The sequence below is a fragment of the Hypomesus transpacificus genome, chromosome 9 (genome assembly GCF_021917145.1).
Source record: "Hypomesus transpacificus isolate Combined female chromosome 9, fHypTra1, whole genome shotgun sequence".
NCBI lineage: Eukaryota > Metazoa > Chordata > Actinopteri > Osmeriformes > Osmeridae > Hypomesus > Hypomesus transpacificus.
Genome location: NC_061068.1, coordinates 11,813,447 through 11,829,233, shown reverse-complemented (window position 1 = coordinate 11,829,233; position 15,787 = coordinate 11,813,447). Strand labels below are relative to the sequence as shown.

Sequence of the window (15,787 nt, the reverse complement as noted above, 5' to 3'; positions counted from 1 at the left end):
TTTATGAATTCAAATTGTTTTAATTTGTGAATCGCAAGAAGACTGAATCACGATTCATATGTGAATCAATTTTTGGGTCCTTCCACGAGAATTACTAAGAAGAACGTTTGGAAGATTTTAAAGGATACTGAAAACGGACCACGGTCACTGTTCCAGGCTGTACAGGGAATGTTGACATTTTTCATCATCTTCCCAAGGAACCAAACACTCGACGGGCATGGCTGATGTTTGCCTATGGAAGATCCCTGGGATGTTCGACACTCAATTATTCAGAAAACGGACAAAAAAACTAGTTGTGTGGTTATTTCCCTCAGTTTATTGAGTTGTAGATTGGGTTTGACATGCTGTATTGGACAGTTAATTGAAGTGTGACAGGAAAAGAGTGGAGAGTGAGGAAGACATACAGAAAAAGGGTGAAGCTGGATTTGAACCCAGGCTGTTGCAGTACTGCCCCAGTTTTCAGAGCATCCACACTAACGCAGTGAGCTAACAGGGGAGACCTACTTTCTTCTGGTTTTCTGACACCCCAACTCTGCAGGCTGTTACAACTAGATAGTTCAATGTCAGATTTAAATGTTGAGTGGAGAGTGTTATAAGCCCTGATAGCTCATTGGTTAAGGACGTGGATGACCATCTGAGGGGTCTTAGGTTCAAATTTGGCTAATGGAACTTCTTACAGGCCAATGTTTGGTCTTCGACTTATAAATTAAACTGATTAAAGGTACATTTCTTTTTGGACTCCTGTAGCTGCAGCGCACTCCCCGACTGTCCAGATAATCTCTCCCAACTGTCTATCCTGGGAAAGTTGGGTATCTGGAAAGACAGTTGGGAGAGGGGATCTGGAGTCGAGGGGTGCGCGGTTAAAGGGATCTGGGCCCACAGATGTGTTTGGCACTATGCTGTGTGCTGGATTTGAACCTAGGCTGTTGTGGTTTAGACCCTTATTCACATATAACATATATTACTTATATCAATTAAATGAATTTTCAAATGGTTTCAATGAGCTTTGTGCGCCACTGAGCCACAGGGGTTCCTGCAAATTTACTCTCTACAAGATAGTTCAATTGCCCTTGTGACACTACTAAATGCCAAAGGACAACATATATTGTGTTACTGCTAATGCCATGTTATAAAACAGAATACTCTGCTTTCTAATCATACTTACAAAACAAGTGAAAGTTTCTTAAAGGATTTCTTATAACTCGTTCACGAAATACAGTGACGATAAGTACTTTTCTAGAATACATTCTATGTTCATACACAAACCATGTTGATCATCTCACAGGCAAAAACAAGACTAGTTAGTGGATTTCCAGTCTTTAATTTGTTTTCTCATTGGTACAAAGTCAATTCTCTCTTAGAGTCTATAGACTGAAGTGTAGCCAAGGCAACCTATTGGGGACCACAATGCATTAGCTACACATCATTTACTATAAAAAGGTTAACAGTTAATATAGTTTATTTACAGTATATTTCATGCTATGAGAAAAAATGCATAAAAGTACTGAGTAGTGAAAAACAGGAAAACAAACAAGATGTGATGATTAACATAGTTATAAAGTTAAGGCTTAACTGTATAAAAAATAGCAAATTAATATTTATACATGAGAAGACAAGAAATAGGGCTTTTGTACATAAATATATCTATACACTTAACGAACACCCATCAAGAATACATGTCAAGTGTATACCCCAGCATCAGTCTTGGAGATGACAAACGCTTGGCACAGTTGAACAGATCTAAACCGACGAGCACCCTTCTGAGGCTGGCTACTGCCATCCACTCAGCCCTCTTGGTGGGACGGTTTAGAAACACTGAGGTTGAATCTCAGAAGTCTAGCGTCCCATCTCCTCACCTCTCCAGTCAACTGCAGTAGAAGCTTGAGAAATATGAGGTTAGATCTTCTCCTCAAACACTAGAGGAAAAAGAGGAATGGACATGTGCAACAGCCTATAGACTCCAGAGATCCAACTAAGAACTATGAACATCTTTCCCATGATGCCCTGGTTTCAACTGTAAAGTATACTATTCAAGGACGGGTCTATTGAGGGTTACATTCTTGCAGACATGAGAAGTATCCTTGACTTTTCTGGGAGATGTCCTCCAATATGGAAAAAAGTACTTTACCGTGGTAAGAAGACCAACATGCACACCTGACCAAAACATACTCACAAGCCTAGCTTACAGGACAGAGGGTTCACACACACATACAACAGAACACATGTCCAATAGAACAACTGGTTTGAGTTTGAACAGTGTGCACATATTGTATAGCATTAAGAAATACTCATTCAAAATCTCGCTACATGGCAGTGCATATTTTAAGTCCAAATATTTTAAAATTCCAATTACATTTTGGTTGAGGATTGCCTTCAGCAAATATTCGTTTTTTTTGAGTGTATAATACAAATTTAAAAGCAATAAAACATTTACCCTACAGTTGAGAGAAATGTGTGTGCATTGCAGACTAAAGTGTAGGAAAGCTTAAGTGAAAACATCTTCAAACTAACGCAAACATTGACTGGGGCACATAAACGATAAATCCAACTCACATTGTTATGGTCATTGGTCAGTTGGCCTGCCTAAAGGAAGATATACATTCCAATGCAAGTTTCCACAGAGGATAGAGGAAAACAGAATAGACAATATGAAGAGCAAGTGAGAGTAGTACTCTATAACAAGAAGGGTTGACATTTTAGCTGCCAGGAACAATACTTTTTTTTGTCTTATTAGACTAAAATCTTTTTTGGGCCAGTACTCAAGGCCTGAAAGTGCTGTTAATTCATCTTTGGATGCCCCAAACATTCCCCATTAATACCATTCAACATCTACAATGATAAAGAAGGAGAGAACAATATATAAAAAGAAGAGGCTACCTTATAATGAGGTACAAATATTTGCGCACATTTTAGACCCTGTCAAGGGGAAAACAAAACGACAACAACCGTCATCTGGGATTGGTCGCACTGGGGTGAAAGTCGGCTGACATCACAGAGGAATCTGGCTTGATGGACCAGTGGGAGGGGTTGCTGGGTGACGGGGTGGAGGCGGGCCGTCCAGTCCGACAGGAAGTTGTCAGATGAGGGAGATCCGTATAGGGATGCTGGGAGACTCTGTCCTCTGAGGAGAGTGGTGGGACACCAGGTGTTCCACTACCGTGTGTTTAGACATGTGCTTCATGAGGTACGTCTCCTGGAGGCGACACACAACAGTTCACATCAAGGCCTGTCACAAAGTTCATACTACACACATCAGGACTGACAGCCGTCGACAGCGGGACTGAGAGCGTGTGGTCAGCAGCACCTACTATACTGCAGTTTGTGCACTATTTATATGTAACTTTGGCTAAAAACGATCTACTAAAATACATGTCAATGTATGTGTCAGCCATAGATTTGAAATGATGACTGGCACACATGAACTGCCATTCATGGTCGTACTGAGATAGCGCTGTGTCATGGGTTGGGCCGCCTGGCTGGATGCTACTCACTGAGGTGTAGGCCCTGCCACACATGCTGCAGCAGTAGGCTTTGGCGTTCTTGATGGCGTGGGCTGACAGGTGGATCTGCAGCGAGGCCGAGTCCGAGTAGGCACGGTAGCAGTTGGAACACTTGAAGGGCTTGTCTTTGTTATGCTGTCTCTGGTGGGACTGAAGATGACAGAGAAGAATCAATCGAACAGTAAAGCAGTTATTTAACAAACACCGTTTATCGAAATATTTTCCGTTTAATTGTTTTAGTTCTGAATTTCAGTCTATATTCCACACTGACTAAATAGCAAGTGAATTTGGTCGGACTGTAGAAAAACACGAGAAAGATCTGTCTGTAGGTCTCACCTGCAGGTTGGAGAGTTGAGTAAAAGCCTTTTCACATCCTGGATGGGCACATTTATAAGGCCGGTCACCTGTGTGAATTCTGTGGGAGGCCCAATGAAAATAAGCTTGAGCCAGAGCATCATCCAATAGGCCTATTCAGTAACACGATCGACGCTAGCTAGCCAAAACAGAGATGTGTATAAATACATTTCTACATACTTCCTGGTCAAATGAGAACATATCGTTGTCACCAACCATTAAAACATGCTCCATTTAGCGTGTAATGCCGTTAGAACCAGCCTTGATTATCTGCTGCACTTACTATATACATTTTCTGTACATTGTTTTGGATTAAAATCATCTGCAAAAAGAATACACAAACATAGGGAGACAACCAGCCCACACAGCCTTCTCACGTGTGTGTAGGAAGGTGAGTCAGAGAGCGTTGGACAGAGCAGTGTTTGGGCAGCACGGGGAGAGAGGGAGGGAGGGTCTGACCTGGTGTGCTGCTGGAGGTGGGACAGCTGGCGGAAGCACTTCTCACAGTAGGAGCAGTGGTAGGGCTTGACTCCCAGGTGGATGCGCAGGTGCTGGGCCAGGTAGGAGGCGTTGGCAAAGGACTTGGAGCAGTGGGGACACTTGTGGGCCTTGGCCTCCGTGTGCGACTTGGAGTGGATCTGCATGTCGGACTTGGAGAAGAAGGTCAGCGGGCACACTTTACACCTGCATGAACACACAGACACACAATACATGTAGCTGTCATCATACTTGTCCCCACTGACAAATACACAACGGCAAATAAACAACACATGGTTAATAAACTGGACTGAAACGGAAATGTGCCGTTCCCTAAGGAGAGGGAGGAGGAACCATGTCAGATGAAAGCATGAAGCTCTTGCCTGTACGTTTTGCCCTCTTTGGCAGTGATGGTGAGGCAGGGCTGGTCGTTCCCAGGGGCCAGGAGGGGGTAGGGCACCACCAGGAGAGGACCAGCCCCGTTCTCAGCCTTGATCTTCTTACGCCCTCGCTCCACTTTGGGTTGGGGTCCTAAAAGTCCAGCCAGGCCTCCGTTGCTTTTGATGGGCTCCATCCCGTGCCCGCCGGCCAATCCCGCGATGAGGCTGGGGGCAACCCCTAGCCTGCTATGGCTGCTGGAGGTGGGTGTGGTCTGTGTGATTGCTTCTGATGTGTTGTGATTGGCTGTCCGAGAGGAGAGGGTCAAACCTGATTAGATCAGACCAGGAGAGGTGTGGTAAGTACTTCCTCAAATATATGGTCGTTTGGCTACTGAGTCTAAAGTAGTATTGTCACAAACACTACTGTATGTGTATAGTCTCAAGACCGTCATGGCAAAACGATCTGACTGGCTATATAAGATAACCTGAAACAAGCGACATGGTTTAGATAGATGCTCTAAAGTACAGGGTATTCATCCATGCTGTGGGGGCCAGTGTGGGAGAATTCTTCCAGGAAGATTTCGTAGGAGAGCTCTTTCCCGAGGTGACCACTGAGTGGTGTCATTAAATTGTGTGTTTACCTGAGAGGTGGTTTGTTCGAGAGGGCTGGTCTATGATTTGACGCAAATGCCAGTCCTCCCACAGTCCTCTAGCCTTTATAGCTGTCTTATCATCCAGATTCAAGTTTACATCACCAAGGATACGCCCTGTTAGAGATGTGCAGAAAATTCACAGTTTCACCCAAAAAGAAAATATTTACATTTGTTTACTTTTCACCACAGGTTTAACTGGAGAGGGGCTGTGGACTGATAATTGGACAATGATAATATCAAACAACCACAGAGAACATCATTTCCATGTATGAAATAAATCGCCATAGTAAGTGGAGAAGCTTGCCAATATATCACAAGCCAATTCATAGTTTTTTCCCCCCCCTAAGACAGGACAGTCATAGTATGGGGGATCTTTACTACAATACACAGTGATCCCTCTCCAGTGATGCAGGGAGGGTGAGTTTCATGCACATCACTAACTAAGGGTCTGCCCCATTCCACTAAGCTACCCTCTCCCATGAGCCCTGGTGTCCTGTCTGAACTGCCAGGTAGGGCCGCAAGGGAGGGGACAGCTTGGAGGACTCAGACCCGAGGGGTGTCGACACTGGCGGCAGGTGGGTGGAGGGTGCATGGAGGGAGGGGGCGGGGGGGGGGGGGGAGGGGGTGGGGGTTAGGCCAAGTGTAGACGCAGTGAGAGCATAGCTACCTGATGGGTAAGAGACCAGTGAGGGACCAGGGTAGCTACCTGACGACTGAACGAACAGGGAGGGACCAGGGTAGCTACCTGCCACTGTGCTGGAGGCTGGCCGTGCGTGAAGGGCGATGTCTGGCTGAGACGGGCTGTGACTGTGGAGTCCCCCGCCCATCTGCTGGACCTTGGGACCGGGCATACCGTGCTGCCCGCCTTCTGTCTGGGTGGCCGGGACCAGCAAGGGCTGCTGGGAAGGGACTGTGGTGGAGGGCAGGTGTGGAGGACGTATCTTCTCTGCCATCAGCTGTTCCTTGATTTTATTGATCAAGACTAGGTTATCCAGCTGACAGCCAGGATAAGCAACATACCGCAGCAAGAGAATATTCACCAGTTAATATCAGGGAGGATTTGGGGGTTACGGTCAGGGTGGTGCTGTTAATCTGTGATTTGGTTCCCTCTCGAAGCCTGAGAGGGCAAGTGCCCCGCACCAGGAGTGGAGCCCACGTGAACCATAATGTTCTTAGGAACCTTTGTAAAGTATGTTCTATAGAAATAATCCGGCGTTGCATGCATTGCACAACAAATGGGCGTAAAGTAAATCCTGTTTCAATCATCCAACAGGAAACATTTCCTCAACATTATTGTGAAAGCGAGAGAGCCAAGGAGATGTTCTCACCTGACCAGGCATGCTTGGAGGCGGAGGCCAGAAGTAGGGGTTGTTAAAACGAGGCTCTGCCATCCTGAAGTGGAAAAACAACAACATGAAGCAACATTTTCAATGGGGTTAACGCTGCATACCGTTCACGGCAGAGCTTTGAACTAACAAAACAACCGAGTTGCTTATTAACTACTAGGCTAAAAAAGGGGTTTCACATAGCTAGAATTTAGCTGGAATTTTGGTAATTTTACAAATTAATTAAGTTCACAAAAACAGTGAGGGCTTTGAGTGAAGAAATGATAACAAGTAACTATCACAAGTACACACACATTTATCAACCTCAAGTGTTGCAGCATGCCCAATATCTTAAGTAAGTAGGCCATCTGAAACAATTGGGAACTACTCAAAAGAAAGTAAGAGAATGTAGAGAATTTCAGTGTAATGGTCTGTAGATACTTTTCACTTTTCTGCGTTGGATTCTTCCTTTAGCTCTGATAGGAGTTTGACACCGTTTGACAGTGGCACTTCTCCATCCCCATGTTTGTCTGAGTCACAGCAGCAGCAACAGCCACCCAAAGCCAGCTACAAAAGATGTCCTTTTTGAAAAGGAGCTATGGAATCAAGTCAGCAGGAAATTCTTCAAAGAAAACCAAAAGTGTGATCCTGTGCTTCTCTCTGGGATGGAGATACTCACGAGGCAGCGTCCATCCTGCCTCCCTATCGGCTTCTACACAGGATCTACACACATAGCCAGCACCATCACTTTCACATGGAAGCCACATCTTGTTAAAAAAAAAAAAAACTCTGATATCAGATATAACAGAAATGGTTAAAGAATTCTGCCAGTTGGTGGCTAGCATATCAGGCAAACCCCTGCTTTCCATGATCCCTCCCACCCTCCCTCTCCTCCTCCTCTTCTCATCGCCTTCCCCATTCCTTTTTCCTCCTCCTCCCCTTCCTTATCCTCCTTCTAATCCTCCAATTCCTTCTTTCCTTCTTCCACACAGTACAGGCGGAGGACAAAGGTTGTCTTCTGACAGATACACTCCAGATTCTCGACCTACCCTTTATCTGAAGGTGCAATGCCTATTTGCACCTTCGTATCGACACAGGGATGTCGAATAATGCCACCAAAGGATCATGGCAATCCATCAGGAACACCATCAAGCCAAAACAAGTGACTGTTGGAGACTCGTGTGTGCTTGTTCTTTTAACATTGAGGTCTTTCTTTCCATAGCTTCTCTCTTCAGAGCTTATAAATTCCTTTATACGACATTTTGTGTTGCGTGCTTTGGCACAACTCTCTGTCCTGAAGTCTGTTTGACTTAGCAGCAGCATAGCACAGTCCATAGTCCGGAGCCAAAAGAAACAAAAAGGATAGGTCCAGCCGTATGAACCTAAACCCCCCAAAATATTCCCTAATGATGCCAATGGGTGTCCATTTCACTTCCTGTAGGCTCTCTCCTGGGATCCAACAAAGTGGCCAGACAGCCTATCTCACCACAAAATGACATCTTTGTGAGATCTGATGTTTCAATCTGTCAACAGCCAAACCTTTTTTAACGCATCAAAGTAATGCATCAATACAGCAAGTCTTAAGATCGAGGTAAAAGCAGATTTGATGCTGTTTTAGAACAAGTATCATCTACTGCTCATGCTGCTGTAACGCACAACATTTAGGTTAGGACATAAGACAAATGTTAGTGACTTTCACTGTGACCTACTGGACCACTTAAAATAACATAAAGGCTCCATTCTCATGATACAATATGGTATTTCTATCAAATTAGATGTCAGGCGAAACAATATCTGTACAGGTAAAATCCTACATCTTTCAACTGGTCTAAAAGGAATTCAATGAAAACTTTACAGTGATGGCTTGTTGCTCTTTGATGAAAGCCTTTCACTGTAATATTAATATTCCTATATGAGATTATACTATCTCCAATCAAAAGTGATCCGTCTAATTTTCTTTGCATCACCATGGGGTGTAATGTAAAAAATATATATTTATTACAATTTTGATATGTTGGTTAAATGTTAAGTCAAATGTACACTGCTAAAAAGATGGTGGACATGAATATTCTATAGCCAAACTTTTGTTGAAATGTTTCTAGTAATTTACTAATTTGTAATTTGCTAATCAATGACTAAATATATCGTTTTGACAGAATAGACAACCAAGAGAAAGAAACTAACACTACAAAAGTTGGGCTGGATAACTTTCCCTAGCTACATTTATTAAAAATAACATTACAGTTGCAAAACGTTAACAACAAAATTATTATGGGGAATGGGTTTCAGAAACTGCGCCATCCCCCTCGAAGCCTCACTCCTGTAGCCTCTCCCACATTCTCAGACAGTTTTATTAAAAAATTTCAGACAAAAGAAAAACAAAAATGGCAGCCTGTCTTATTTTTATAAGGACAGGACGCCATATTCTGCGAATCCCACATTACACTCATAATTCGCCTACTGAATTAAACCAAGTGCGTGGCCTGCAAATGTGTGATCCGTTTGTTTGCGCTAAGTGTACGAATGATTGTTTACTTTGATTTGCAGGTTTGAATAGCCCGGCTCGGGGAGAAGAAAAAAAAAACTAGACACTTCCTACAACAATCATCATGCTTTGAAAATGCATCGCGTCCAAGCAGCTGTGTGCATTCACTATCCTAGTCAACAATTGTATTCCTTGGCATTTCGTGCTACGTGCAATGGAATGATGTTAACGCAACCTTTGCAATGCTGGATTAGCAATTGTAGCACATTTCTTTTATTTGAACTTTTTCGCGTCTCGAATGGTAGGAATACCTATTTCCGAAAAAAGCATTAGGACAGCAGAACATTTTCTCATATAGCTCATAGCGTTAGGCTATAATTACAAAGCCAACATACCTGTCACCTCGCTGGAATATTTGGATGTATTTTATAAATGGTTAGAATGTTCTTTCTTCTCGCTTTCAGACGGAGTTCAGGTCTTCCGGGTCGCCTACTGTTCACTTCTGGGTGTTGCAGGGAAACAGCAATTTCTACATCATTGACTTTTCACTGAGACATGCAGATTTAGGAAAATATTAAAATAAAAACAAATATCAAGTTACAGTGTATATATTAAATTAGTTTGTTGCCATATATTTGTTTTAACTTGCATCTCTATAAATAAAAAACGACAGGATGACGAAAACACCATGCAAATGAACTTTAAAGACTTGTACAAATATTAATTCCAAAAGATATGACATTTAGGTGTAGGCTATTCATGAAGCTACCATAGCTCCCTCATCAAACTTATCAGAGGCCTGCTCAACTAATCTGTCTTGTACACAGCTCAGCAGGAGATGGCAGCCCCCCCTCCCATGATACCCTGCTTGGAAGCTGTTCAACTGGTTTTTCTTTTCTGTGATCTATGCAAACAATGACACACCCTCTAAACGCACGTGCTCAGTCCCTCCCCGTCACAGGTGAGAATCTAGTGGAAGAGACCAAACAGGTCCAGGGGGAGGGGTAACGGAGGTGGGGAGAGAGAGACAGAGAGAGAGAGATAAAGAGAGAGAGAGAGAGAGAGAGATAAAGAGAGAGAGAGAGAGAGGCAAGAAACCAGTTAAGCTCACATAGTCCTAGAAGCTCCTGCTTGCACAGGTAAGATATTGACCACCAACTCCTCAATCTGCAATTTCCTCCATTTTAAACTTCTTTACGTTTCCCTGGTCATGTCTTTAGCTGTCTCTGTTCTCGGCTGTGCAATTAGGCTGTCTGGGGTATTGTCACAGCCAGAGTGTTATGAGTTGGGCTTTGCATAATGTCGTTGAGGCTGAACTGTAGGTTTGCTACACAACTTGGTTTAGGAAGGTGTGTTCAGTGTAAGCTTGAACTCTGCTACTGATTCATTCCATGGCTGCTGTTATACAATTATACAAATATGACATGATACGACTAGGTCTTTTGAATCTGACTAATTTTCAGCGTCCAAGTCTACAGACTTTAACCCCAAGTCTGTGTTTATTGAAATTCCAGTGACCAAACATGACCAGCAAGATAGACCATGCTTGACACTGTTGTGATGACAACATTTTGATCCAATACATTTTCAAATGATACATAAAGATACATGAAGATGCATGCGCTTAGTTGATCTTGTTTAGCAGGTCGAGCTGTTGGAATGTTCAATTTCTGATTCTCCCTGAGGCGGTCGACGCAAAGGAGAGAAAAGAGAAGTGGAATGACAAAGAGTTTTGTAAAATGCTGTTGTTTCCTCCTTGTGTCTGCTGTGTTCTGTCCCAGCCATGGACGGCGTACTGGAGGGAGCCACTCTTCTGTGTGTGTGTAAACTGGTCTGCAGTCTACTCTGCCTCCCCGCGGTCTCAGCCTGTCGCAGTCCTATGAGCTTCTGCTGTTGTTGTCTGCTCATCTTCACCGACATTGCTGTCACCAGTAGGTCCCCGAAACGTTTCACATCACTCTTGGTGTTTTCTGTTCTTTACGTCAGTAGTGCCAACCGCCATGATTCACTCATTCACTCACCAAGTCACTCACTCATCCCACCCACTCACTCACCTCATCTCTTCTTCCTTGTTATGGTTTACTTGATTGTTTGTTTCCTTCTCTCCTAGTCTTCCTGGTCGTCCTCTGGATTTCCGAGCCCTGGCTTCCTCCACTGGTCGTGTCTGCTGATGTCATCGCCCTGCGCTTTCTGCTCTTCCTCAGCCACACCTACGGAGCGGTGCTGGGGTTCACCATGACTCTGGTTGCTGTGGAGATGGTGATGAGGTTGTACTTTCCCAAACGGTTTAGTGGTTTGGGGCTGGAGGGGGAGGAAGGGGAGGAAGAGGGGGGTGAAATCTCAGGACAGAAGGATGCTACGTGTCTGGGTTGTGTGGCAGTGGAGGTGGTGAAAGACCAGGACCAGGACCAATGCCTGACATACCTCCCTGACTTTCTCTGCTGTCTGCTGGTGTGGGTTCTGTCTGGCCTCCATGGGTCCCTGTGGAGCAAGACGTCAGAGGAGCTGTTGGCTGAGGTCTGCATCCAAACTACCGGCTCCCTCCCCCTATGCCTCCCCAGCCTGTTCACCTCCCTGTCTGGGCCTAGGGAGCCCTGCTGGGGTCTGGTGGTCCTGGGTCTCCTCATCGTCTTCATGGTGGTCCAAGGCCTGATGCTGAGAGTCAAGCAAACTACCCTGGTCGACCAGCCTACAGTCCCGCCACAGGAGAGCTGCAGCGCTGACATGCAGACGTTTGACCAAACACCAGTCCAACCTCCATCGTCCAAGGCTGTGGACCCAGGGCTGTTGACACTCCCGTCAGCCGCCAAGTTTTTTGTTGACTCAGGAAAAACACAGAGCAGGTGCTGCACTCCCAGCCTCTATGCCAGGAACCCGGCGCAGCTGTTTCAGTGTCACCATGGAAACTCTGCCATCTCCCTTCGCCTGGAGTGTTTGCCTTCAGACGGGGGACAGGAAGCTGGCAACGCAGGCATGCCTCCCCCACCCGTTGTGGAGGAACGCACACACCTGGACACAGACGGTTCCTCATTACACGTAGCAGCTAGCCGGCATGGGGGGCAGGGTGGGTTCTTTCCCTCCCCCAGGGCTAGGTTAATGACAGGGCTGGTGTGTGTGTTCTCTCTGTGCGTGCTGCCGCTCAGCCTCAGCGTTAACATCCTGCTGGTCTACAGCGTGGAGGTCATGCTGGAGTGGAGTATACGCCCTCTACTGAGCGCACTGCGCGGCACGGACACCCCACTGACCGAGGTGTCTCACTCCTCGTAGCCCTGACCCTGGTCAGGGTGAAACCACGGCCAGGGGAAGGGCCGTGGTTAACGGCAGACATTCTGAACTCTTTGAGGCCATGTTGCAATAAAAGGTTGTTGTTTTCTGGGCTCCTGCTCCTAAACTGGGCGTTGGGACTTGACTGTGTAAGGAGAGGTGGATGGAGGAAGGGAGGGAAGGAGGGTAGCGTTAAGCCCTGAGCGATGGATCATCAGATTAATATTGCATGTACACAGACAGCTGGTCTACCTGTCAATAGTAGTTAAATAGACAGCAAAGGACTCACTCCTCAGGCTTGTTCTGGTGTGCACAGTAATCTTTCCAAAGCTGCTGAAATGTGCTGAGAATGCAGGTTGAGACGCGTCACCGAGGGACACTGTAACCGTACTGAAATACATTGAAAAAATACTGCCATCACTTCTTGACACTGTGATTTGTTTTTATTTGAGCTAATAATAAAGTCTGTATTTTCTTATGACTTAAGTATACACAATTACTGAAAGGGGAATTCTGCTCCTGGCCCATGTGGTTCTTGATGCCAGGTCAACACCAGAGGGCACTGTGCCGCAACACGAGCCTCGGGCAACACACGTCCACCTGTAACGAGACTCCTGTGCACTCCTGTGGTGGAGGAATGACAGGCTACACATTCCATACATCTGAAACAGGAGACAGATAAAGGGAATGCAGTTCACGACAGAGGCTCTGAGACGGCCTGAAGGCAAACGCTAGCTTGGCTGAGTCAACACACAGCGCCCAGACAGGCGGACAGGCTGGCTCACCACCTCCACCACCAAAGTATTCAGACCTGTACAGACATATACAACCACATAAGAACGCTCAAGTGTGCAGAGGAGACTGACGGTAAGAGATGGAAATCAGTCGCACAGCCGTCATGACTGTGTGGAAGGCTGTGTGCTTACCGTCCTCAGAGGACTGAAGAGAGGATCCATGGGGCCAGCTCGAAAATAGTGCCTTTTCATCATGTACAGTTTATCATATATGGTTCGTATGTCAAGTGAGATGTGGTTGTTGAAAATCAATCAATATAGTAATTTATAGAAGGGGAACCACTGAGGGAGATCTGATGGGTGTCTGAAATGTTAAGATGCTGCAGTCAGTGTTTGTGAATCAATGATCGTGTATTATTTTTAGCAGACACTTTTACACTAAGCAGGGATTCGAACCTCCACCCTCTTCATACACAGTCATATGCTCTGCCACTGATCTGACCCCATACCCCATATGTGTGTGGCTGTGTGTGTGTGTGTGTGTGTGTGTGTGTGTACAAGCACAAGCTCCAGGAGGACACAAGGAACAGAAGGGATGATGCAAGATGAAGGAAATGTCTTGTAGTTGCCACAGGGTAGTTTTAATGACGTTCTCATCATGTCTCTGCCGAAGGAGCTAAGAATCATCGTCTGTATTAATATGAGAGAGCTCAAATGTTTAAACATTTGGCACAGACATCATGTTAGCCTGAGGTACGGTAGCAACTAGCAACTGTTCTCTCTCAGAGAAGGAGTAGAATGACTCGGAGCACCCCCAACACCTCCTCCTTGACGATGCAGAGGTGGGTGAGCATCGTATGTCCGTGGGATGTTACTGCGCGCCTCATCTGCACGTGTCTCGTTGTCAAGCGGTTCCACCTCCAAGGTGAAACAGCGGCCCACGTAAAAAAAAACATTGAGTACAATCACTGCTGCTCTCTCATCCTCTTCTGCAGGGTCCAGGTGGGAGGCTCACATGTGAGCTTAGAGGACACTGTCTATCAGAAGTTTCGCTTTCCCACCCTACACTTGGCTCCAGAGGAGAAGCTCAAAGCCCCCTTGCCTGAAGGACCCTAGTCGACTATTACCTGGAACCCAGGAACCAGGAAATGATGTAATGAATGAAAAAGTGTCTTGTTATATTGGTGAGTTTATTATTGCACATTTTCACCTGAGGTGAAATAGTATCTGTTCCAGGAGAGAGAGGAACAAGAGCAGTTTTGAACCAGAAACCCAGAATAGCCAGCAGAGGCTGCTGATCTCAGTCAGCCTGGGGAACTGACAGGAACAAGGAGGTTGCTGTTGCTTGCTGCGTGCACCATACAAATGAACATATTCACTGGCCTGCTCTGGTCTCTGCTCCAGTTCCTCTGCTCTGAGGGCAATCTGGAACACATGATGCAACTTCAATCAATCGGCCCGGCATCTGTTATGGCTAATGGAAGATAAAGAACACAATCCCTGCAATAAAGTTGACTGTATGTATGAAATTGTACTGTATATATTTTTTAATCTATGTCATACCATTGAGGATGGGATTGAAGCTAAATAAACTCTTGATGCAACTCAGTAGTGTCAGAAGTCAAAGGTCAAATTTTTTTTTTTTTTGCATGAGGCAGTAAAAGACTTCTGTTGAAAGGAATTAATTTGATGCTTGGTGGTGCATATGTCAACACAAACAAACTCCTAGCATCTACATCCGTGAGTTTTCCTGGAACAAACCCCCTGCATCTCAAGTCTCCTGAAGACGTTTAAGTTTCTATTTGATCTATGCTTGTACTTTGATGAAGAAAACAAATCAAATATCAGATGTGAAATATGTAATCAATCACTTATTTAGTTCAAGGTCAATATATGTATTCATGTAACCTTATGCATGTATTCATGTAACAGGATCACAACTGGAGCATCCACATTCGTTTTCTCACTTTTCCATCTTTCCTTGATGGAGTGGTGCAGAATGCTTTTCTGGAGGTGGGAGTAGAACGTGCTGAGGTGGTTTGCTGGGGCTTTAAATATGTACATATGTGGAATGGAATGTGATGTCTACAGTACAGATGAGACAGTGTACACGTGTACCATGGTAACATGTATGTATGTTGGCATGACAAGTACGTAGATATGGGAGTTCTGTTTTCCAATGTATCCATCTAATGGTTAGTCAGTCTGTTATGAAATGGATTAGTCAGTTAGTTACTTCAGTCTTTGTATGAATTTGAATAATTACAGGACAGTATCAATGCAAAGAAACAGGTTTGGGTTTTGTGAAGACTTGCCTCACTAAAGCAACCATTTGCTTTATACTCCGCACTCCTATGGCCCTGGTCTCCATTTCACACATTCACTTCATACAAAGGTTTCATTAAAAATGAATGCATCATTGATCTCCCGTCTCCTTGCCAACCTTTCCCTCCCTAGCCCGGTGAAAGACAAACATCAGATAGCCCCACTGGAATTGTTTCCTTTGACAGGAAATCGCTGAATGTTTGTGACAGGATGGTTCAAAGACATGGATAGGGGAAGCTTGACGTGACCAGTCATGGTACCTCTGACCTACCTCAAAGAAGGTTGCTCTC

At 45.0% G+C, this 15,787-nt stretch overlaps 2 protein-coding genes across 8 annotated transcripts; one reads left to right on the top strand and one right to left on the bottom strand.

Moving 5' to 3' along the window:
* Window positions 1–1,308: 1,308 nt before the first annotated feature.
* znf362a (zinc finger protein 362a) lies at window positions 1,309–9,655 on the bottom strand. 6 transcript variants are annotated; one of them, XM_047025145.1, is made up of 9 exons: window positions 9,570–9,655; window positions 6,693–6,756; window positions 6,032–6,359; window positions 5,353–5,478; window positions 4,715–5,039; window positions 4,314–4,538; window positions 3,837–3,915; window positions 3,492–3,650; window positions 1,309–3,193 (listed from the first exon to the last, which is right to left on the bottom strand). In XM_047025145.1, the coding sequence occupies exons 2-9, from the start codon at window positions 6,753–6,755 to the stop codon at window positions 3,077–3,079; spliced, it is 1,422 nt and encodes a 473-aa protein (XP_046881101.1). In that variant the 5' UTR covers window position 6,756; window positions 9,570–9,655; the 3' UTR covers window positions 1,309–3,076. The 6 variants fall into 6 exon arrangements, with proteins under 6 accessions (XP_046881101.1, XP_046881102.1, XP_046881104.1 ...); XM_047025146.1 differs by having other exon boundaries at window positions 4,715–5,015; XM_047025148.1 differs by having other exon boundaries at window positions 6,110–6,359.
* Window positions 9,656–10,053: 398 nt separating this feature from the next.
* Window positions 10,054–12,919, top strand: LOC124470925. 2 transcript variants are annotated; one of them, XM_047025151.1, is made up of 3 exons: window positions 10,054–10,135; window positions 10,956–11,105; window positions 11,285–12,919. In XM_047025151.1, exons 1-3 carry the CDS (start codon window positions 10,081–10,083, stop codon window positions 12,439–12,441), a joined length of 1,362 nt encoding a protein of 453 aa, XP_046881107.1. In that variant the 5' UTR covers window positions 10,054–10,080; the 3' UTR covers window positions 12,442–12,919. The 2 variants fall into 2 exon arrangements, with proteins under 2 accessions (XP_046881107.1, XP_046881108.1); XM_047025152.1 differs by lacking the exon at window positions 10,054–10,135 and adding an exon at window positions 10,215–10,313.
* The last annotated feature ends 2,868 nt before the right edge of the window (window positions 12,920–15,787 follow it).

Coding starts and splice junctions, on each gene's coding strand:
- znf362a (XM_047025145.1), bottom strand. CDS start 6,755: ATGGCAGAGCCTCGTTTTAACAACCCCTACTTCTGGCCTCCGCCTCCA. Junction 5,479..6,031: donor ACTGGTCTCTTACCCATCAG/GTAGCTATGCTC, acceptor CATCTCTAACAG/GGCGTATCCTTGGTGATGTA. Junction 3,916..4,313: donor CACCTCCAGCAGCACACCAG/GTCAGACCCTCC, acceptor GGCCTCCCACAG/AATTCACACAGGTGACCGGC.
- LOC124470925 (XM_047025151.1), top strand. CDS start 10,081: ATGCAAACAATGACACACCCTCTAAACGCACGTGCTCAGTCCCTCCCC. Junction 10,136..10,955: donor TCAGTCCCTCCCCGTCACAG/GTGAGAATCTAG, acceptor GTTCTGTCCCAG/CCATGGACGGCGTACTGGAG. Junction 11,106..11,284: donor CACCGACATTGCTGTCACCA/GTAGGTCCCCGA, acceptor CTTCTCTCCTAG/TCTTCCTGGTCGTCCTCTGG.